The sequence below is a fragment of the Anabrus simplex genome, chromosome 12, assembly GCF_040414725.1.
Source record: "Anabrus simplex isolate iqAnaSimp1 chromosome 12, ASM4041472v1, whole genome shotgun sequence".
In the NCBI taxonomy this organism is placed as follows: domain Eukaryota; kingdom Metazoa; phylum Arthropoda; class Insecta; order Orthoptera; family Tettigoniidae; genus Anabrus; species Anabrus simplex.
Genome location: NC_090276.1, coordinates 52,185,287 through 52,210,476, shown reverse-complemented (window position 1 = coordinate 52,210,476; position 25,190 = coordinate 52,185,287). Strand labels below are relative to the sequence as shown.

General features: G+C 38.6%; 1 protein-coding gene across 4 annotated transcripts in view; it reads left to right on the top strand.

Annotated features, from left to right (window-relative positions):
* nsl1 (non-specific lethal 1) overlaps positions 1-25,190 on the top strand; it is a 337,743-nt gene that overhangs the window by 231,807 nt on the left and 80,746 nt on the right. For all 4 annotated transcript variants that reach the window (XM_067156327.2, XM_067156326.2, XM_067156329.2 and 1 more), the window contains one exon: positions 1,754-2,217. In XM_067156327.2, the coding sequence (XP_067012428.2) occupies positions 1,754-2,217 (464 nt within the window). The remainder of the gene's footprint in view (positions 1-1,753; positions 2,218-25,190) is intronic.

The window sequence follows — 25,190 nt, the reverse complement described above, 5'->3', positions numbered from 1 at the left end:
AGATCCACAGCTGTCCTAGTAGAGCTCCCATCTGCAACTTCAGTCATTGTGGTTTATAAGAATATTTTATACCTGTTCTTATTCTGTGCAAATGACTTGTTACCTAATTTTCATTCACAAGATACATTAACACATTACATGTGGGTTCCAAAGAAAACTAGCGTTTGCCTGACCAAGCATTGCGGATGGATCCCAAGTTATCTCGTTAGCTGCAGACTGAACTTTATAGTGCCATCTTTTGGGATATACCAAACGATTTGAAGATTATGGATGATATAACTCTGTTGTAGATGGTTTCGCACAGTCGATAATCACATTTATTTTATATTCTTCATTTTATAGTTGTTCTTTGGCTTTCCTGACGGAATGTTTACAAAGTTTAGATCCATGCAGGTGGTATCCAGGGAATTCCTTTTACTCAAGATGGTAAAATTATACAGGTAAAACTGCTTGCTTTAGTAGACACTCTGATCAGGTACTTTTGATAGTCATGGCATTCTCAGTGAATCATTATATTCCTCCTGAAGCAACCAGTAGAAACGTTTAGCTCTTAAGTTTCTTCTTCTGACTGATAACCTGAGTTTTCTTATACACTTTGCCGTTTGTATTTCCTCCAGAATTCTCAAGGCATGTAGAACAAACATCCATCCTGCAAGTCTATGAAAAGTGTTACTTTTGACATATGATAATTCCGCAATAACTTCAGAAATGGTTCTCGTCAATATAAAACATCCTTCTATGTTGTGCCTTTTTTTTTACTACATTCATTGCTTTTCCTTCGTTTCTCACTGCAGTTATTTCAGGTCATGTCTCACAATTATGTACAGTTTTTCTAAACAGATAATTATATCTCTTGTTCAGATTTCATGTAAAACTGTAGAACTTGTGTCTTCTGCTCATGCTCTTATAATAGATGCTGCATAAAATAACGTGCTCTCATTTTTACAGAAATATCTGTTGTCCAATTTTATAATTTACTTATTTGTTTAATGACAGTACCACTAGAATCAAGCAAGAGTTACATTTTTCATTTTATTTGCCATTAATATGAAATTGCACCAAGATCTGAGGTATTCAGGTTTCCTCTTCTACTTTATGTATATGGATTGGTTTGGTTATTATACTTTCCTTTTTTCATGCTGTATGTACGTATGTACAGTACTGTTGATGGATATATTCATTTTGTCCAATGACAAATTGCAAAGTACATGCAGTACATTGTACATGTGTACATGGCATTTTATCACTGTAAACATTATTTCAAGTGTTAAAATAACTACAAATACCTTTTAATCTTCATTTGTTTTTCTTTATTTTTCTCATGAATATGTGAAGAGTGGATTTTATTGTAATGTCAAATGGCTTTATTTTAGATCTACATCTATGAGTGTTGATATATTTTGTTACTTAAGATTACGCCTGCCAAATTAGTAACAGTTTGCCATTAATAATTTATGTGCTAACATTGTGTAATTAAAATCAAAAAAGCATTTCAATTAATTTGTGACAATCAAATAAATATTTATAACTGATTCTTAAAATATTTTCCCCAAGCGTAACTGCATGCATGTATATCTTCTTTGCTTCAAGTAAATTACCCAATATTTGATTTTGATAGAATTTGTGTTTAAGATGTTGATTGTGAACAAAGTACTGAAATAGATATCATTGTTACTGAAGGCTATTCGTAGTGGGTAACCTTACCTAGAATAAAAATATGGTATTAACCATGGAAGCACTGTGTGTTGTGCAGACAAATCCGGGCTGCCAAAGGACACGTGTGTCTAGGAGAACATCCGGTTGTGAACGCGGCTAATACCACTACCAGCACGATGACAGCGGCTAGTGGCCGGCCAAACAATCACCATCCCCCGATAGTGGTGAATGGTTTCCATGGCACATTGCCAGGTGGTGCGGGTTGCAAACCTCAGGACGGCGGCGGCGAGTCGTCCACTGGATGCTCTCGCACACGGCCTCTGCTGCGCAGCGTTTTCCGAAAACGTAAGCTGCTTCAGACAGCAGGTCTGCACTTGGGCTCGAAGAAAGCGGCACGTCCAACCACCGTGAGATGTGGTTGTCGACCGCCTCTGAGCTGGTGTGCTCTGTGCACTGGGCGTGCGGACCCTACACAACCTCAGCAGCCCGACTTGCTGACCACTGCAGAGCGCATCGCCCTTCTCGACCCATGCTTCCATCCTGTGCTGTCCTTTCCAGAAGGTGAGTAGTAACTATGTATTCCTCATTATAACATTGCAGTATTATGTTTATGTGGATAATTGCACAAGGAGGATTTGTACCACTAAGTGGTTTCTAATGTGGAAAAGAAAATTTTGGGGCAGGAAGATATCAACCTTGCTTGGTTCAACATGACTTTTCTACTAATGTGTTATGGTGATTCAGTTAGTGCACACGTACTTTTGTAATTTATTTTTCAGAAAGGAAGGAAAATAGCACATAATATCTTATAGATCTTCAGACTTCTTATTTTTTTTCTTTCAAATGTTCTGTGAATTTATTTCTAGAATTTTTCGTGGATCAGTGGTTAATATAATTGAAGTAATTGTATCGTTTCAGATAATATGTGCTGTAGTTATTTTACTCCAAGACATCTTGTATAACTTGTAGACTGACAGTTATTATACTAAGTACATAATAGTTAACAGAAAGTATGCTTTTCACAAAATGTTTTATTACCTTTGTTTAAATTAGCTTTCAAATTTAATAAAATCCTAATCATGTCATACTGGTATTTGAAGTATTTTACAGGATGGAGATTTAGCAGTGTTGTTACTACTGTATTTAAGGCTACCACTGCCTGATATTTTTTAGAATCATCCCATGGTTTGTCCCATATCACCACAAGATTTTGTTGGGATAAGTGTTTTCCCCAAATTTTTATTTAGATTACAAGGTTTAATTCAATTTTCAACATAATACACGTAGTGATGTGGGGATACTTACTGCTTTAATGTACTGTTTCAAACATTTACTAGCGATCTCGATAGCTGCAGATGCTTCCTTCCCACTCCTAGCCCTTCCTTGTCCCATCGTCTCCATAAGACCTATCTGTGTCGATGCGACGTAAAGCAACTAGCAAACATTTACTTGGGACTTTCCAATTTACAACATGGTTATACTAATTACAATAGTACAATCTTTGCTAAGTGGTATTCTATGTTCTATGGCATTCTTTGCAGAGGCAATGCCTGGGATTTTATATATATATATGATGAAGCTTGACTGCAATTTGAATGCTGGCGAGATTTAGTGAAGGATGGAAAATGTTTTTCGTTGGGAATCACCAGAATACTCTCCAAATTTTCAGGAATTTAACAGAACAAAAAGCTACAGCTGTGAAACTACTACATTGCTTAGATGGAAGAGTAAATTGGTGGAAGTGTATTCAAGAATAGTAGGCCCTATAGCTTTTTGAAGCATTCAGGATAAGAATAAGGCATTCTGTGTTCATATGGAGCACCACCGTCTCGATCCTCTTATATTGCCTGCTCTGTGCCACTAGTTTAACACGGGAAGGCGCGACTATACCAATATTTCTCCAAGTCGCCGTAAGAGTGCAGCAGTAGACGCACAATCTTTGCTGTCAGTGTGGGTGCAGCACTGTGTTATTGGTGTATGAATGTGTGTGAAAAGCTGAGTTATTTCGTACAATGAGTAAACGTGTCTGGTCATTTCCGTTCGTACAAGAGATATTTTGTATAGAACTGTGAAATGAATTAATCCTGATATGCTTATGGATATTTCAAAAGTGATTTTAAGGTGAGGTACTTGTTTCTTTCCGTTTGTGCAAGGTATACTTTTTGTAGAACTGAAACTTCAGATTCTTTCACCAAAATATTCAACTGTTGTGTACAATTTTGCCAATCTCAGCAAGGTGGTTCGCCGCCAGAAAAGATACGACTCCATGAAATACCGTGTAGAAGGGAGTTAAGAGAAAAGCGGCTGTCGACCTAATAAAGGATATCCTCAGATTACTCTCGCATCTCTGCCTATACACCTTTTTTTCAGAAGGTGATGGAGCCTCCGTGGTTCAAGTGGCAGTGTGCCGGCCTCTCACCGCTGGGTTCCGTGGTTCAAATCCTGATAACTCCATGTTAGATTTGTGCTGGACAAAGCGGAGGCGGGACGGGTTTTTCTCCGGATACTCCGTTTTTACCTGTCCTATTTAATTCCAGCAACACTCTCGAATACCATTTCATCTGTCATTCATTAATCATTGCCCCGGAGGAGTGCGATAGGCTTCGGCAGCCGGCACAATTCCTATCCTCGCCGCTAGATTGGGGCATCATTTATTCCATCCCTGGCCCGGTCAAATGACTGCAAACAGGCTGCGGATTTTTTCAGAAAGTGATTAAATCCGTGGAGGATAGTGGATTCCTTGTGATAAGAACTGTGACGGACAATCGCAAAACAAACGTCTTCATGTTTAGACATTTTGGACAACCTCAGATATCCAGATGATATTCCGATCAGACTAGAAACAGGAAATCAAATTCTAATTTGCGGGTACTTGGTTTTGATTTTGAGGACAGGATGGAGTGTGGCATTTACGTCAGCAACATCTCACTGCCTAGAGCTTCGATACCGCTAAATGGAAGTGATTATGCATCAGGACAGTGGATGAGTTCGACAACTAAAACCTTTGCAAGTGATAAAAATCATTGTTATCCGTATTGAAGATACTGAATGTAGGATGCTAAATGGTTTACTTTGTCACCTATTCAATACATATAAAATATTTTACATTTAGGAATTTATTTTAATTCCGCTTGAGACATGTTTCGCCCTTCATTGAGGGCATCATCAGTCATATTACCTTCTCAAGGCAAAAAATCAGGTACCTGATTAGCATTTAACATGCACAAATTAATACACATTACAATGAGGAAATTAAGTATGAGAAACACTTGTACAATGGTGATGGTTAAACAATATAAGTTTAAGAATAAGATCGGCAGCAATGCTTACAATTACTGGGTAATTATAGCAGAGTTCTGTAGTGGTGCTCTGAAGAATAATTGATGCACTCTTCGGAAATTATAAAATTTATAAAATTATTTACAGTATAACAGTCAGGGGGGAAAGGGTATAGTGCTCGGCGTCAATGTTTGTAACAAAAATTATTGTCAATGGTCGGAAACTATACACTAAATTTACATTATCCAATTGAACAGTTGAGAATATACACTTTATACACATATTTACAAGAGAGCAGCTTGGTGAGCAAGGATATAAAAAATTGTAGTACCAAGTGCGTCCCGTTGTTTTAATCATTGGAAGATGATTGTAGCATTGACCTATCAAAATTATGCAGAGTGGTTTAATCTTAGTTCATAATCACAGGGGGCAGGGAAAATATTCCATAGCCAAATGAGGTTGTATAGTCGTCTGTTTGAAGCACCGGGTTTGTTACGGTGAAATGGTCAGCTTGGACGGAGACTCAATGGGTGTCATTGAGTAACGGGTGTTTGAATGGCAACAATGATGGCAGTTATTTGTGGGTAATTGTATTATTGGAAATATGTTGCGGGTTGAATCTTTCGGTTTTCCTTAATTATCTTCTTGTAGCTTGAAATGACGTGTGAAAAAATTGGTGTGAGGTGCCAGCGAGACTTAAATTGGTAACTTCATGAACGAAAGTAAGAAGGACCTCGGGACGAAGTTACTGTTTTTTGTTGCTGGTCTAGTGAAATAGATTGGAGTTGCTTATGTTATGAACTGCAGTGCAGAAATAATAATAATAATAATAATAATAATAATAATAATAATAATAATAATCGTATGGCCTCAGCTACCGTGTGCAGACATTTCGATTTGACGCCATCTGGCTGTCTGCTCGTCAATTTCGACGTTCCGTTTTACTCTAGGCCCACTAGATGGCAGACAGAGTAAACCGGATCTCTCTTGGGCGCCTATGGCTGAGATTTAATGAATTTTGTCGGGTAAACACCAAATGTGTCACCAGAGATCTTTTACATGCCGACATCGTACGACATGGAGTATCGAATGGACTTTTTCCACCCTTCAAAAATCCGACTACCTCTGCCGGGTTTGAACCCGCTATCTTGGGATCCGGAGGCCGACACTCTACCACGGATCCACAGAGGCAGCTAGTGGAGAAATTAGAATGTATACGGTAACTACGGAGTCGGAGCTATGTAGCTGGGATGAGGCATCTCTTCATTTTGTCTGCAAAGAGGAGCCGTAGTGGCACGCCATTTTCGTGCCGGTGTGCGCTGGAATTCTAGCGTGTTGGTGGAAGTTGTGTTGTATGAAGTGGAAGTAATCTGATGTGTCGCTGGGAGGATGGATCAACAACAGCCTCCCAGCGACACATCAGATTACTTCCACTTCATACAACACAACTTCCACCAACACGCTAGAATTCCAGCGCACACCGGCACGAAAATGGCGTGCCACTACAGCTCCTCTTCGCAGACAAAATGAAGAGATGCCTCATCCCAGCTACATCGCTCCGACTCCGTAGTTACCGTATAAATTCTAATCTCTCCACTGCAGTTCATAACATAAGCAACTCCAATCTATTTCACTAAACCAGCAACAAAAAAACAGTAACTTCGTCCCGAGGTCCTTCTTACTTCCGTTCATGAAATTATCAATTTAAGTCTCACTGGCATCTCACACCGATGTTTTTCACACGTCATTCCAAGCTACAAGAAGTTAATTAAGGAAAACCAAAAGATTCAACCCGCAACATATTTCCAATAATACAATTACCCACAAATAACTGCCATCATTGTTGCCATTCAAATACCCGTTACTCAATGACACCCATTGAGTCTCCGTCCAAGCTGACCATTTCACCGTAACAAACCCGGTGCTTCAAACAGACGACTATACAACCTCATTTGACTATGGAATATTTTCCCTGCCCCCTGTGATTATAAACTAAGATTAAACCACTCTGCATAATTTTGATAGGTCAGTGCTACAATCATCTTCCAATGATTAAAACAACGGGACGCACTTGGTACTACAATTTTTTATATCCTTGCTCACCAAGCTGCTCTCTTGTAAATATGTGTATAAAGTGTATATTCTCAACTGTTCAATTGGATAATGTAAATTTAGTGTATAGTTTCCGACCATTGACAATAATTTTTGTTACCAACATTGACGCCGAGCACTATACCCTTTCCCCCCTGACTGTTATACTGTAAATAATTTTATAAATTTTATAATTTCCGAAGAGTGCATCAATTATTCTTCAGAGCACCACTACAGAACTCTGCTATAATTACCCAGTAATTGTAAGCATTGCTGCCGATCTTATTCTTAAACTTATATTGTTTAACCATCACCATTGTACAAGTGTTTCTCATACTTAATTTCCTCATTGTAATGTGTATTAATTTGTGCATGTTAAATGCTAATCAGGTACATGATTTTTACCTTGAGAAGGTAATATGACTGATGATGCCCTCAATGAAGGGCGAAACATGTCTCAAGCGGAATGAAAATAAATTCCTAAATGTAAAATATTTTATATGTATTGAATAGGTGACAAAATAAACCATTTAGCATCCTACATACAACTAAAACCTTGTTTTGTTGCTCTAGTGAAGTATCTTCAGGAGCTCGTTTAAGCTGCTGTGCCCTATTGTCAAAGTCCTTCAAACGTACGAGCGTAATACGAGGACTTGAGACGTCTTCCGTTTCAGAATGTGTTTTGTTACAGTGTGTGGTCAAAGAACATCAGCAAACTGTTAGTGATATTATCCTAACCAAGTTTCGTAAGACCTCTATTAACTGATATTGCGTTGGCAAGAACACTAAAAGTACGGTACCACTCCAAGCCTTCATACAGGTAATATTGTCAAAATTGAATATTACTGATGTAATTTAAGAGTTTCAGTGAACATATGACCATACTGCAAAGTGTTTTGTAGGCTGTCGTCATTAGAATAAGTTTGGAACATTGTGCGTCTATGCCTGCCATCTAGCGGAGAAATTTTTTCGCAGCTTAGTCGCAAAAAACTCGCATAGAGCAGGCAGTATAGGAGGATCGAGACGGCGCTGATATGGAGTGAGGGTGGTTCGTCGGATGGAGACATTATACCTTTAGGGGACCCCTTGGTGTTATTGCACAGGGGTAGGCTATCTACCGACACTGGGATTTCACTCTCCCTACCTCATCATATCGCATCCAGGTGTCAAATAGAAAGATCCAGGCGAACCGAACATGTCCTAGGACACTCCTGCGACTAAGAGTCATTCGCTAAATAAATACATAATCATTCTGTATGCTTTGCAACATACATTTTCAGTGGCTTATGATGGAAGAACTCACGTTCCTGTTCATTGAAAAAACTGAAAGGCACTAGGAAGCATAATGTGGTTTGTTTCCAATAATAATATTTGCTTTAGGTCCCACTACTTTTACAGTTTTCGGGGACGCTGAGGTCCGGAATTTAGTCCCGCAGGAGTTCTTTCACGTGACATTAAATCTACGGGCACGAGGTTGATGTATTTGAGCAGCTTTAAATACCACTGGACTGAGCCTGGATCGAACCTGCCAAATTAGGGTCAGAACGTCAGCTCCTCAACTTTCCGAGCCACTCGGCGCGGTGGTTTGTTTTAAAAGAAGACTTTAAGGAAGTTTAATTTGGCTGGGAATCGAACCCGGGGCCTCCGCGTAAGATGCAGACACGCTACCCCTCCACTGCGGGGCTGGCATTATAATTGAATAAGTTGTTTTAATTATTCACATATCTTATTGTACCCGTAGACCTGACATTGAGCTTAATTTATTTGTAAATGTTACAATCACGAGAATAGAACCAGCTTTTGGGTGGTTAGGCCGTGTGCATTTGTCAATTTTCGCCCAGGCGTGCCATTTGGGCTCATCAGTTGGATTGGCACGCCCCTCTAAGACTGCTTAGCAGTGGCAGCAATATTTAAAAATTAAGAAGGTTCCTCCTATTCAATACAAAGATATTTATTAATGTGAAAGAATCACATATCGTTCAAATGAGGTACTAGTTTCGGCACCAGATATGTGCCATCATCAGCCACAAAGTCAAATCGGGCAAACACAGTAAAACCCTAAAACAACTTTACACACACTATAACATCTGCATGGATGAATATGAAATATGACTTTAAAACAACTTTAAAAACACACTATAACATTTGCACAGATGCATATAAAATAAAATATGGTAGGTGATGTTGCATTCCATTTTAAAATCCGTTAAAATGATGATTCCGTTGTATACCCATGGCGGTTTGTCCTGCTTATATATAACTTTAGTTTTCTAAAACTGTTAAATTATGCTGTGAGGTTTATTGTCATATGAAGTTGACACTATGTGTGTTCTGTAGTTGGTTCCGGAAAATAAACGTAAACATGAACTTGGTAAGATCCAAAGAATTAATTCCCACTTCAATATGGGTTGAGGAACCTGGGGAAGAAATTAGAAGTCGAATTAGGCAAAAGATCGGAAGGAAAGATCAAAAAGAAAAGTCTAGAAAAACCCAGAGAATACTAGAAACGAACTCACCTTGAGCAGCCTGAGTGATCGGCGGACAGAGCTGGACTGATGGATGCAATTTTTAAATATTGTAATCCCACTTCAATACGGATCATGAAATTTCTAAATATTAATAGCAGTGGCCGACCAACTGCGTGGTCCCGCTGTGTTAGCAAATAGGGATTGCTAACCTGCTAAAGGAGAAGTGAATTCTCCGTTTAAAGAAATATTCACTCCCCATGGAGATACAATTTCAAACCACCCAAAAGCTGGTTATATTCTCATGATTGTAAGATCTGCGGCTGTGAAGGCCATTTTCAAGATATTCGTAAATGGTTTGTTTATTTTGCAGTCTGCTGCTCAAAATATTACGTTAAGTAACAGTAGGTACTTTCTGTCTTCGTTAGGTGATGATGAGGCACTTTGCATTGGTGCAGGGAATATTTAGCTTTCACATCATTTATCATGATCAGAGTTGCAATTCCACGGACTGCACGTCAGAGATCAACATTATCCTAAATTCTCTTGTGTCAGAATGTGAAATACAAATCTGTTGTAAATAAAATTCTAGCACCCTGATGTGCATATCCTAAACAAGAACTGGGAAAAGATAATTTTGTGAGCTTATCTATTGACATAGCAATCCTGATGCTACAGAACCAAGCGGAGTGGCCGTGTGTGTTCGAACACCACCATCGACTGTCCCGAGAATTGTTTTCTGTGGTTTCCCCATTTTCACTTCAAGGCATAATAGGCCACAGCCGATTCCTTCCACCTCCTTATCCAATTTCATTCACCATTCATTTCTTCTTCATTAGCTCGTGAGCTGTAATTGGCGTCAGGAAGGCCGTAGAAACATTAAATATAAATTCATTTCACCATATTGCCGACCACGTATCAAGAGATGGGACCAAGGTTTCCGGGTTTGCGTTGGGATGCTACATAAATATTACGTGTAATTGTGCCACTGCAGTCACGTTTCCGGTGGTCTGTTGCCTCCGAAACATAGGAACCATCTTCAGCAGATTTGGCACAAGTATTCAAGAAAATAGCGTATCATAGAAAGCAATCTGTAGGCCAGTTGATAGCACTAAATTTTACATTTGGAAGTGCTTTCAGAGGAAAATCAATATTTTTTATAAACTTGAAAACAATTGAACGTACTTTTGACAGGAATTGGTTGCATGTCACACGTCATTCATGAATGTGGCGACAGCTTAGTAAACTTCCCTTGAGTGCAAGATCGTTTATTATCAAGGTGTTAAAAAGTGGCCACAGCTTTACTATACGCACGAACGTTTCAAGGAATTCTGTGAATTTTTCAATGCACATTATGGGGAAGTGCTTGATTACAATAACATTAATTGGCTAGCAGTGTTATTATATTATACATTTTTCCCTTTACTAACACTGCAGTAGTCGCACGGATTACTACTGTAATCCAGCGGTACATTTCACGCTGCAACTAAGGGTTGGCAACACTCATAACCTTGAGCGGTCATCTACCTTCCCCACACATACCCGCACTGCTGTCATTCAAGAGGCAGAACTCAAAACAGACGCATCAGTGTTGATGGATTTTTTAATTTGTTCGGATTACAATAGTAATATATAAGTAATAATAATAATAACGTAAATGTTTCCACCTTTTCAATACAATATATTCACAAAATTACAAAATTATACGGTACTAGTTTCGACCCATCTAGGGGTCATCATCAGCCGTATTGGAGCAAAGATCATTTGTGGCGAAATCCTAAGACAATATTATTTTAAAGAATAACAAGTGAAATGAGATGTTATGGTAATAGTTAATAATACAAGGAATATACATACTAAGAGGTTTTTAACAAAGAATAAAGTATAAATGGGGTGTTGTAAAAATTATAATCATGGAAATCAGTAAGTTCTTGTATTGAAATGAAATATGGCTTAGGAAGAGGGCTTAAGGTGGGGCTGAAGGGTGTGGGAGAAAGTGTAATTGTCTTGGAAAAGTACCTTTGATTAAATTTAGGATTGAGTTTAGGTTGGCTGCATTATTGTTTCTGAGGAAAGTGATAAATAGATCGAAGAGTATGTTGGGTTTCTCTGAGATTTCATTGAGATTGTGACTGGCATTAAAGTATTGGTCTAGGTGTATGTAGTAATTTTCCATTATGTTCAGTAAAGGGCCCTTGTTTGCTAATACGAGGATGTCCATGTCTTGTTCAATATTGGTGAAATTATGGTTATAATCTTGCATGTGTTGGCCGATGGCTGAAAACTTGTTGTATTTTATTGCGTTAGTGTGCTCGTGGTATCTGATAATGAAGTTTCTCCCGGTTTGCCCGATGTAGGTTTTTTTACAGGTGGTACATTTGATCCTATAAACTCCTGATTTTAAAAAACTGCTGGTCTTGTTGATGTGTGAAGTATTGTATAAAACATTCATGTTCTTATTGTTGGTTTTGAAGGCTATTTTAACGCCTTGTTTCTTAAAGATGTTGGTTAACTTGTAGATATCATTGTTGAACGTGAAGGTGGAAAATGTTAGAGGTTTGGTTATTTCTTTTTTGAGGGTAGTTTTTGGGCGATGTTTGTGTTTATTGATTATCCTTCAGCATACCTATGTCCAATAAAGATCTAAAAAACGAACTCAATCCGCGGAATCGCAAAATTCAACGGCTTCAGCAATCATTTTATAGAAAGGATAATCAATAAACACAAACATCGCCCAAAAACTACCCTCAAAAAAGAAATAACCAAACCTCTAACATTTTCCACCTTCACGTTCAACAATGATATCTACAAGTTAACCAACATCTTTAAGAAACAAGGCGTTAAAATAGCCTTCAAAACCAACAATAAGAACATGAATGTTTTATACAATACTTCACACATCAACAAGACCAGCAGTTTTTTAAAATCAGGAGTTTATAGGATCAAATGTACCACCTGTAAAAAAACCTACATCGGGCAAACCGGGAGAAACTTCATTATCAGATACCACGAGCACACTAACGCAATAAAATACAACAAGTTTTCAGCCATCGGCCAACACATGCAAGATTATAACCATAATTTCACCAATATTGAACAAGACATGGACATCCTCGTATTAGCAAACAAGGGCCCTTTACTGAACATAATGGAAAATTACTACATACACCTAGACCAATACTTTAATGCCAGTCACAATCTCAATGAAATCTCAGAGAAACCCAACATACTCTTCGATCTATTTATCACTTTCCTCAGAAACAATAATGCAGCCAACCTAAACTCAATCCTAAATTTAATCAAAGGTACTTTTCCAAGACAATTACACTTTCTCCCGCACCCTTCAGCCCCACCTTAAGCCCTCTTCCTAAGCCATATTTCATTTCAATACAAGAACTTACTGATTTCCATGATTATAATTTTTACAACACCCCATTTATACTTTATTCTTTGTTAAAAACCTCTTAGTATGTATATTCCTTGTATTATTAACTATTACCATAAAATCTCATTTCACTTGTTATTCTTTAAAATAATATTGTCTTAGGATTTCGCCACAAATGATCTTTGCTCCAATACGGCTGATGATGACCTCTAGATGGGTCGAAACTAGTACCGTATAATTTTGTAATTTTGTGAATATATTGTATTGAAAAGGTGGAAACATTTACGTTATTATTATTATTATTATTACTTATATATTATTCTCAGTTCAATACGGACCAAAAACATGAAATTCATAACCATCAATTACAATAGTAATCCATGCGACTATTTGTGGCTTTTTTATTTGTGAAGTAGTTTTAATATTTTGTGTGTTTGGTACTTATATATTTTTCGTTGAAACTAAGCGGTAATTAATACCTTGATCGATGAGTAATGTTTGAATTAGATAGTGAACAAATACGCTGCTGGCTTGCAGAAACTGAGAGTGATAAAGAAAGTGTTCTTAGAATATCTGATGGATGTGAAGATGACTTTGTTGAAGAAATGCCCGACACCGAAATTGGCGAAAGCAGTTCAGAAGAGGGTGACCAGGAAGACATAAGACAAGACAAGAAACTGGGCAGGATAGGTTTCACCGAGAATTTTACCCTGGAAAAGACAGGATTTCAAGATGGTACCTAGTGCTGTTGGAACCTAGAACTTCACGAACAAGGCGACAAAATATAATTCCCTTGTTGCACAAGGCAGGACTTCGAAGAGAAGGTAAATACGCAAATACTCATTTAAAATCAGTTGAGTGTTGTTTGGATACTGATATAATTCAGAAAGTTGTTACCAGCACTAATATTTATATGGATAAGATTAAGCAAAACTTCCAAAGGGAAAGGGGTACTAAAGTAACAGATGAGATTAAGATGAGAGCATAATTGGTATTCTGTATTTATGTAGTCTTGCGTGCTGGCAGACGAAGCGTAATGAGTATGGGACATGAGTAACAGGACTGGAATAGATGCCTGTTACGTAACAATGAGTGAACAGCGTTTCAGATTTCTCATTTGGTGTTTGTGCTTTGATGACGTAAACAGTTCCCTGGCTAGAAGGGCAGTAGATAAAATGGCACCACTTAGAGGAGTTTTTGAAAAGTTTGTCGAAAACTGTAAAGAAATGTATAAACTGACTACCTTACTTCAGACGAGCAACTGGTCGCTTTTACGGGTAGGTGCCCCTTAAAACAATTTATGCCTAAGAAGCCTGCCAAATATGGCATTAAAGTGTTTGCTCTAACATCACTAACAACTATTACACTACTAATCTTGAAGTTTATTTAGGAATACAACCTGATGGTCCATACAAACTTAGCAACTCCTGCAAAGACGTAGTAAGCAGTCTTGTGGAACCAGTATCAGGCACAAACCGAAATATAGTGGCCGATAATTGGTTTTCATCAATTTCTGTTGCAAAGGAATTCTTTGATGATAAGTCTCTGACCTTCACTGGAACACTAAAAAAACTGAAGTTCCTCCTTGTTTTTTGCCCGACAAAAGCAGAGAAGTAAATAGCATGCTGTTCGGCTTCCAAGAAAATCTGGCTTTAGTTTCCTGCGTGCTGAAAAAAAGCAAAGCAGTGCTTCTGATCTCTACAATGCACAACTCCAAAGCCATAGATGAAACAATAGGTGCAGCTCGCAAACCAGTTACGATAACAACTTACAATGGCACAAAATTTGGGGTTGACATGGTGCACGAAATGTGTGGCCAGTACGATATTGCTAGGAATTCTCGACGATGGCCCCTAACTCTTTTCTTTCACATCATGAGCGTTGCATGGGTGAATGCCCTTATTGTGTATAAAGCTAACAACAACAATGAAATAGTAAACCGTGGAAAATTATTACAAACCGTGGCCCTGGACTTCATCAAACCTGAAGTACAGAGGGGCATCACTATGCAGATAATACCGAAAGAAATCAGACATGGAAAGGTAATGCTGAAAATCGAAGAAAATCCTGCTGGAGCACCGCCAGTTCATGGAAATATTGGACGATGTCATCTGTGTGGCAGAGCAAAAAATTAAAGCACCAGAAAAAGCCTTCCTCATCGCCAGATGTTTCATTCCAGGCGTGTGGCAATGTCATATGTTACGTACACATGTTATGTGACCCTCTTAAACTTATTCTGATGGTTCGGTCAGCTTCCGCTTTGAACGCTAGCGCTGTGCCACGTCCGAGGAGCCATCTGGACGTCTAAATTTCAAAAAGTCATTGTTTAAGAAGCCTTTCTCGGACAGTCGGGATTTTCTTCCGATGACGCAGAGCATAGGTCTCTGCGAAACGTAAAGAGTCTCAACTTATTTTCTTGACACAGCATAAGCCCAAAAGCCTATACAGTATCATGTCTATAAGTACAGGCTGTGAAAGCATCAATGGCAACCAGAGAAGGTTTTTCCAGTGCGCCAAATGGGTCTGCGCTGAACATCAGAAGAGTGTATGCAATGCGTGTGCTGACTAAAAACAGCCAGGATCTAAGGTTGCTAACAAGGACAAACATATTGTATATATTCAATCATATTGTGTTTTTTATTCTTATCCTAAACATTACTATATGAAAAAAAAGAAATGTGTATCATTCGTTAATTTTTTTCCTTCAAATTTTCAACTACGTAGTAATCATATGTAAATATAAGCTTTACTTTATATTTTTGTTATATACAAAATTTTGAATCTGGAATAAAAATTTCGTTTATCCTTAAATTATGTCCCATATACACTCTTAACCCTAATAAATATGATGATGCTTCTTGTTTAAAGGGGCCTAACATCTAAGGTCATAGGCCTAAAATAATGAATAAGAAGAATAAATCAGTAGAATTAAAAATACTATTTCAACCACGTATGTTACCAAATTTCGTGCAACTACTCAAGTATTGAAGGCATTTTTCTTATCCGAGAGAAAATACCTGTGACCTTCAAGTCATTTCTTAGAAAGGTAACCAAGATGGCGACTACTGTGTGTGAGTCTGTGATATCCGTAGTAGATAATGGTGTAAGATGCAGTGAAAAATGTGGCAAATGCAGAAGAGTAGTTAAAAATGGGATTCTATGTCGTAAGTGTGATGAATGGTACCATTTTCGTTGTGCAAATATTGTAAATAGGACTGATATTGAAGAAAGTGAGTGGCTGTGTCCCGAGTGTAAACAAACCGATAGTGAGGCAGAACAACAAGAGAGACATATGAAACTATAATTAAGATTTTAGGAGTGCTACAAGAAGATTTATGCGCTCTGAAACATGAAAATGAAAGCTTAAAGGACAGAATAAAGAAACTGGAAGATAAAGAAGACATTGGAGAAGAAAGATCGCCGTGGACGGAAGTGACGCGTAGCCATTTTAGGCCTAATGTTAAACATATGGGAGAAACTACGTACAACTTAAAACCGGGAAAAAACTCTTTGCAGTGCCAAAATAGATTTCAGTTACTTCAGCAAGTTCCAGAAGAAGACATACCAAGTTTTCCAAATAATTTATCCAGTGGAGGTAACCTACAGAAGAAGAAAACCAACCGAAAGTCAAGATCGCCAAAGATTCATCTCTACGCAGGCAGTCAAGGGCGGGGTATGGCAGAAGGCATCAAGGATGAGCTGCAGAATCCAGAAACTGAGGTTTTAGGACTAATAAAACCAGGTGCCAAAACTGAAGATGTCCTTTCAAGTTGTGATCCTGTGTTAGAGAAGGACAATTATGTGGTAATTGTGAGTGGTACAAATGACATTGCTGCAAATGAAGGTGAGGAACTAATTATGACTCTCAGAGGTAAGATTTCCAAACTACCTGACTCAAAAGTAATTGTAGTTAATGTGCCACCTAGGTATGACCTTTTAGAGGACTCATGTGTGAACAAAGCTGTACATGATGTAAATTTAAAAATCAAGAGATTATGTAAGAGTTTTAGAAATGTCTATGTAGTAGATACTTTAGGTCTTGGGAGGCAAATGTTTACTAGGCATGGGTTACATCTGAATGGTAATGGAAAAGCAAATCTCTGTAGACAAATTGCTACAATTATCAACAGAGATTTGCAAACAAATCTGTACTTAAGAAAACCCATACCACTAAACTGGCACATACAGGGAAACTTGCCAGAAAACCCAGACCCTTAAATCAAGATCTATGTACAAGGATCTGGGTTCCAGGGACGTTCTCAACTCATGAGTCAAATGTTACCCAATTGCAACAGTCAATTTTTAGGGAGGAAGGAGGTCTGAGATTGCTCTTGGTAAACTGTCAGAGTGTAGTAAATAAACAATTAAAATTCGGTACATTGATGGAATCTTATGAGACTGATGTGGTGATAGGAGTAGAATCATGGTTGAGAGAAGGGGTGGGTAATAGAGAAGTATTTCCAGAAGGGTACACAGTCTATCGTAGAGACCGAGGAGATAAAAAGGGAGCGGGGGTGTTTATTCTGGTGAAGGAAACTTATTGTTCACATGAATGGTTTACCGATGAAAGGGATGAAATATTAGGGATAAAATTAGTTTGTCATAATATGAAGGAGGTGGGAATTATAGGAACATACAGGCCTGGAAGAGAGGAAAGAGACATGGAAATATTTGAGAAAATAATAGATTATACTCATAAAAACAATAATAATGATATGGTAATAATTGGGGGAGATCTAAACTTGCCTGAAGTTGAATGGAATGGAGCTGCAAGTGAAGCCCATGAACAGAAACTGGCAAATAAGTTAATTTGGGAGGGAGGATTTACACAAGTAGTACAAGAACCGACTCGTCTCAATAACTTACTAGATGTATTCTTGGTTAAACCATGGGAAATTGTTGATAAAACTGAGGTAATTGAAGGAATAGGTGACCATAAGGCTGTAATAATGGATGTAGGACTGGTACCAAAAAGGCTTAATAAGAGGGTCACACAAGACAAGAAATTATACAGAAAAACTAAAGTTGATGAATTTGGGACTTACCTTAAATCACAATTCAGTTGTTGGATAAGTGAAGGGAGTAATGTGGATACACTTTGGGCTAAATTTAAAGGAATCATTTGGGAAGGAGAGAAGAGATTTGTACCTGTTAAGAAGGGTAAAATGACCTCAGACCCTGTTTATTATACAAGGGAAATAAGAAAATTAAAAAGGAAATGTAGAATAGTAAACAGGAAAATCAAAGAGGGTAGGGAGAATAGAGAAACTAGAAAACAGCTAATGAGGGAACTGAATAGAGTGAAAAAGGAAGCAAAAGAGAATTATATGAATGGCATTCTTCAAGAGGGTAATGACCACAAAGGGAAATGGAAAAAGCTGTATTCATATATTAGGAATCAAAAAGGAAAAGGAATCCAAATTCCTACAGTGGTGGGAGAAGGGGATGAACACTATTTAACAGATAATGAGAAAGCAAACCTCTTCAGTAGGGAATTCAGAGATTCAGTAGAAGATTGTCAGGACTTGGAAACCATAACAGAAGATAGAGAGGGAGAGACACATAGGGAAACAAGAAGCTTCTCATTCACAAATGAAGATATTTTCAGAGAAATCCAACTGCTTCAGCAAGGAAAAGCAGCAGGAAGTGATCAAATTACTGGGGAGGTATTAAAGACGATGGAGTGGTATATAGTGCCTTATTTAACATTTCTCTTTGACTATGTCATAAATAATAGTGTAATACCAAAGGAATGGAAGGAATCTATAATAATACCAATTTATAAAGGAAAGGGTGATAAAAGGAAACCAGAGAACTACAGACCAATCAGCCTGACCAGTATAGTTTGTAAAATACTGGAGAGTTTAATATCAAAGTACATCAGAGGGATATGTGATGATAAAAATTGGTTCATGAGGAGCCAGTATGGATTTAGAAAGAAATTTTCTTGTGAGGCACAACTGGTGGGATTTCAGCAGGACATATCAGATCAGTTGGATTCAGGAGGCCAGTTAGATTGCATAGCCATAGATCTTTCCTATGCCTATGATAGAGTGGAACATGGAATATTATCAAAGAAATTGGAGGGAATAGGACTGGACGTAAGGGTTATACGTTGGATAAGAACATTTCTAAATTCAAGGGTTCAGAAAGTCAAAGTAGGAAATTATATATCACAGGAGGAGAAAGTTTGGAAGGGAATTGCACAGGGTAGTATAATTGGTCCGTTACTTTTCTTAATATACGCAAATGATTTAGGGAACAATATAACATCAAAAATAAGATTGTATGCAGATGACATAATTGTTTATAGGGAAATAAATAACGTTGAGGATTGCTCAGAATTACAAAGGGACATTGAGAGTATCCAAGAATGGGTTGAAGAAAATAATATGAAGGTTAATGGAGGCAAATCAACTGTTACAACATTTACAAACAGGAGCTTTAAAACTGAATTTGAATATACTTTGGATGAGGTAGTTATCCCTAAAGATGGCAAGTGCAAATACTTAGGTGTGAGATTTGAAAGTAATTTGCACTGGAAGGGTCATGTTGATGACATTGTTGGGAAAGCATACAAATCGTTACATGTCATAATGAGGCTACTTAAAGGATGCAACAAAGAATTAAAAGAAAAAAGTTACTTAAGTATGGCTCGTCCATTATTGGAATATGCAAACAGTGTTTGGGATCCTCACCAAGAATACCTAATAAAAGAACTAGATGGTGTGCAGAGGAAAGCAGTAAGGTTTGTAACAGGGGATTTCAGGAGAAAGAGTAGTGTATCAGAAATGTTAAAGGAACTTGGTTGGGAACCTTTAAGTAAGAGAAGGGAGAAAACTAGACTTATAGGATTATATAGAGCCTATACCGGAGAAGAAGCATGGAGAGATATCCGTGAGAGGCTTCAGTTGGAAAATAATTATATTGGTAGAACTGACAAGTACAAAATTAGAAGGAATTTTAACAGAAGCGATTGGGGTAAATTTTCATTCATTGGGAAGGGCGTGAAGGAGTGGAACAGTTTACCAGGGGTAGTGTTTGATCATTTTCCAAAATCTGTACAGATATTCAAGAAGAGAATAAACAACAACAGAGAAAATAAATGAAATATTAGAGGGCATTCGACCAGTGCAGGATATTGTAAATAAAAAATGTGTGTGATTAAATTAATTCCATCCCCTGGTCTATGGAGTTTGGACAGCCCAAGTAGGGGACTGCCTGTAGGGGTGAAGTACAGTGGGGACTTCGAGGGCCCTGCGACCGCTACGGTAGCTGTGAAGGCCCTTTAGGAACTCTGAAAAGTGGTAGCAAAATGGGCTCTGGTTAAGACGCAGCAGGTCGTTATGCTACTTATGTTTCAAAATGGGTAAAATATAAATATGTAAATAAATTCAATGTTAATTTTAATCTTATACCAGTTGTATATTATTATTAGAAGTAATTTCACATACTGTATATGAGTTGACTATGTTTGTAAGATATTATAAGTAGAATTTTGTAAACAATATAAATTTATTAAGGATGATGTATGTGTTTAATAGAACAAATTATTAGCGTAAATTATATAATATTGTATTCTAGGAAAATTTTCTTTGTCTCTTGTTAATTTAAAATTTAGTGCTTGACAATAATGTATTTTAGTGTACCATTTGCCACCGAGGTAGACACCTCATTTGCAAATAAAGAGATTTTGATTTGATTTTATTTGAAAGGAAGATGGTGAATTGGGCTTTTCTTCACAATAAATTAAACATGTTTGATACAGCCATAACAAACCCAGAAAAGGAAGTTGCTACATCAAGTGGGCACTTGCTAGTTACAAAGTAAACTCTCGTCCTTATCCCGAAGGGCAGAGGGGAGTAAAATGTAAACAGTAGTGTGTTTACATGACATTTAATCTGTGCAGTAGATACTTTTCTATCAGCGCGTTCTATGAATTCTGAAATCTTTCTACAGATATTTTGAAATGCGTTCTCTTTACAGTAATGAGGCTGGATTGTCGCGAACAGTGGTAATGGAAGAAATTCCGCGTTCTGATCGAAAAAACAGAAATCGGCCTTGAGACTCAAGCGTGTGAGAGCTAAATGGGGGAGGGGGGGGGGGCGACAAAATCTGTCCGCTCAAGTGGTCGCTGATCATTGTTCATCAGCTGTGACTGATCAGGCATAATGCTGGTGGTTGAGGTCCAAAATTTGAAATCTGATTCTAACAAGTGTTGCTGCGTCCCTTTATACTCTCCTCGAACTTCTGCTGGATAAACGATCGCCTCTAGCACCACAATTCAAGCCCCAACGAGTCATTTTTGTGCCAGCTCTGCAATAAGTACTGTACATCTGCGCCCGTGTCTGTTGCACATGTATTATAGAGGCCATCGTGTTTTAAATACACTTCTGGCTTCCGGCTATGTGAAACTTGAAGCATTACCTCATTCTCGCCGAACCTCCTGTGGGTGGGGGACGCAGACGAAGAATACATCTATGGTATCCCCTGCCTGTCGCAAGAGGCGACCAAGGGATGATTGTATTAGAACCAATAAATTACTTCTGATTAGTACCATCACGCGAGGAACACCATGGGTCGCCTTTACTTGCGAGTAATACCACTATGTTAGGTACACAATAGGTTTGTGATTAGTAGCAGGAGAGAGCGACACCGTGGGTCTGCGTTGCTTGTGATTAGCACCCACTATGTGAGGAACACCACGGGAAAGTGAGAGTCCCTGTGATAAGTACACCTATGTGAGAAACACCATAGGTCTGCGTTACCTGTGCGACGCACAATACTTGTGAGTAGTACCATAACGTATGGATCACCGTGAGTCCACGCTGCTTTTGATTTGTACCGCAACTTGACAAATGTCATAGTTCTACTGAGCTAGCGATAAGTACCCTTATGAGGGGCACTTGACCTGGTTTTTGGGCCCCTTTAGTCAACAAGCATCGTCGATTCAGGATTGTGCTTTAGAAACAGTCATTTGATCAGTAATATTATTGATTTAAGATAGTTACAGGGATGGGGCATTGTGTGTCGAATCCACTGATTGTTTTAAATTCATATCATCCATTCATTATCAAGTTTTGAATTCTGCTCAGTGGATGATTCTGGACTCTCAAATTGCCATTACATTTCGTACCACTAGGAGCCGATGACCTAGATATTAGGCCCCTTTTAGCAACAAGTATCATGATCATTCTCGCCGAAGTACGTTAAAATAACACCTGCATGTTGGAATTCCCGGTCTAGATGCATTTTTAAGATGGGAGAGATTCAAATTAGATGTGTTTAAGAGACGCCGGCCAGGTCTCTTGTTACGCGTTTTGAACTCGTATCGCACGTGCGTTGTGGAGGCAATCGTGTTCAAAATACATTTCTGGTTGAGGTAACAGAAGACGTATCCTGTTAAGAGATTATGAGCAGGTGATAAAATTACGTGTATGTCCAGACTCCCGATCTTCATAATTTTTAAGGTGGATAAAAGCATAAACAGGGACGTAAAGCATGTCTCCGCACTTCGCTGTGCCTGCGTACGGATTCTGAGAAATGTTTTGGTATAGATTCTTAACATGTTAGCAATATCTAGATGGGATGCGTTTCCTTCATTGATATGAATTGTCTCTATACTGAGAGTCAACTTAAGACCTTAGCGGTCCCTTTGATGTTAGTCAGACTTCTGGTCGGTGAAAAGGCTTCCGCAGCGCCAAATAGTTCCCTAGGTTTGTTACTTGTACCTGAAGTCAGGAGCTTCCTTCAGTTTGGTTAGATATTCTGGTGAACTGACTTGATGAATTAAAATTTTTGCCTGTATAAATATGGAAAATATATCACAGGTTGTATGTTATTCGGGTTCGTTACCAACTCTTATATTTCATACGTAGATGGCTGTGAATAGTTATTGTTCTCAGTGGTGTATGTAGCAAAATAATAATAATTTAATATGATATTGATATCTTATTGCACTGTGTACTTAGTAAGTTTGTTCGAGTTCATTCCACTGTTGATAAGTTCGCATAATAGGTGGGACGTTGAAGATGGATCCAAGAAAACTGTTGGCAATACTGGCTGCAACAGCGTGTTCACTGTTCAGTATTCATAATGGCTGCCAGCTGTGAGCAAGACGTGTGTGATGCTGTGACGCTTGAGTTCCCTGTGAAATACTTTAAAGCTAACACAAGTAGAGGAAAATAAAGTAGAAAATCTAAACCAAATTGTTTTAAACGTTTACAGTAGCCTACGAGATTAGAATCCACTGTGGACTGTGGAAGACGTGAAAAAGTCCGCGCAGCTGATCGGCATTTCTGTGTACAGTGTTTACGCCGTTCGCTTGGAATGGAAAATCCAAGTTTCCAGGGAAAGAACGATGTGTCAGCTCAGCACTCGCCGTAAATAAAACAGGAAGGGCCTTAACACGGTATGGGAATAGGATCTTTGGCGTATTCGATAATAATAATAATAATAATGTGTACTTTACTTTATATTCGCAACCGCCCTCTACCTACAGAAATGTTGTCATGAGAGGATCATGAGTTCGTTTTTACCTTCCGAATGACGAGACTACAATATTTACAACATTCCTGGAAGCATTGTATTTTGCAATCCCACTCACCGGTGGGTTTTTCAGCTTTTTTAACTGTGAGAAACTGCCACTGACAGTCGTTGCACGAGAGCGGAATCGTATACGTATGTTGTAAGTCTCCATGTGCCTCACACAAATCGCATTATGAAACAAAAATAATTCTTGCTTCTCTTGCCTCGGAATTCGTCAGTAATCTGTAGGTTTTACATGGTCAATAAAGGAATAAATAGGTATGGTACGTAATCAAAGTACAGCTATGTGAAAGGCAGTGATTTCGTTTGATGCTTCACTATTTCAGAATGAAGTACTGTACTTGTCAGATGGACGCACGGCGTTAATGATAAGCTGGTTGTGGCGGAGATGGAGAACCACGACGAGACGGGAAGGGGGAACAGGGGACGTGCTCACATGCGGAAGGATACTTTTCCTAAGCTCTTAACTTGAATTTCAGTATAGTGTGCTCTGTTGTTCTGAAGTTCACACTGCTTGGTTGAAGTTGTTACGTAAGAGCGAGTGTCGCTAGCACGCGATGAGGGCCGGAGCGTCACCAGCTACTGGGTCATCGACTGACTCACGGCCGGCCGGTGCGAGTCGAACTCTTGCCTGCCACGTCTCTCTCTCTCTTTCATCATCCGTCCGAAAATTGTCGCTACGTTATTTACGACTGTGGTTCGGTCTTGTAAAACTTACGTCCTATGAGAGATACATTTGACTTCTTCACCGTAAAAACTGAACTGTTACGGGGCCCTAGATCGTGATGATCTGCGGTCTAGGATGCGAGCCTGCCATCTTACTTGTAGGTCTAGGTTCGATTCCCTGCCAGATCAGATATTTTTACCGAGATCTGAGGGCTGGTTTGAGATCCACTCAGTCTATGTAAGAACAATCTGACGGAGCTGCCTTATGGTGATGTAGTGGTCCTGGCCTAGAAAGCCAAGAACAACGACCGAGAAGTAGTAGTCGCTTGATAGGCCCATCTGAACCCTAGCGGAACTGGCTTGTTTTACATTAATAAAATAGCCCCTAATACATTCTTCTAAATAATGTTATTATTGCTATCCCTTAGTAAGTTTTTTTCCATACATGCATCTTATTATACTAAGTTAACTTGCCTGTTTCATAATTATGTTCGTGTTACGTCAACCCATAGCGAACTTGTTTCATACATTTCTATACATGTTTATGTGTGAATACAGTCGAACCTCGATATCTCGAACTTCCATTACTCGAATTTTCTGTATCTCGAAGTAGCCTCAATCAAGACCAACTACAATATGTTGTCGTATTCTTCACGCGTGTATTTATTTCTCTATCACTGAAAGCAAACATTTCCTCCCTTAAAGGAAAAAATACTCTGTAACTCGAATTTTGTACCAACATTAACTGTGTAATCCGGCATTTGTGGTTTGTGTGGAACAATTAACAAGTAAAGAAAGGTATACAGTGGTGGGAGCTAATATGATGGGAACCGAAAAATGAAAACTTTAGTGATCGGAAAATCGGCGAAGTCTCGCTGTTTCTCGGGTGTGAATTAATTACCGGTCACGTACGAAAGCAATCTTCGAAGTAGCGGATGACAAGCTCCATTTACGAACTTCGGCTGGGTGGTATTGACGAGAGGTTTCAGCGTGAAGGGAGGAAAATCTTCCCTTTTGTGGACAACTGCCCTGCTCGTTCCAAGGTGCTCGTTCAGGAGTCTTCTTGCCACCAAACTTGACATCCAGACTACAACCCATGG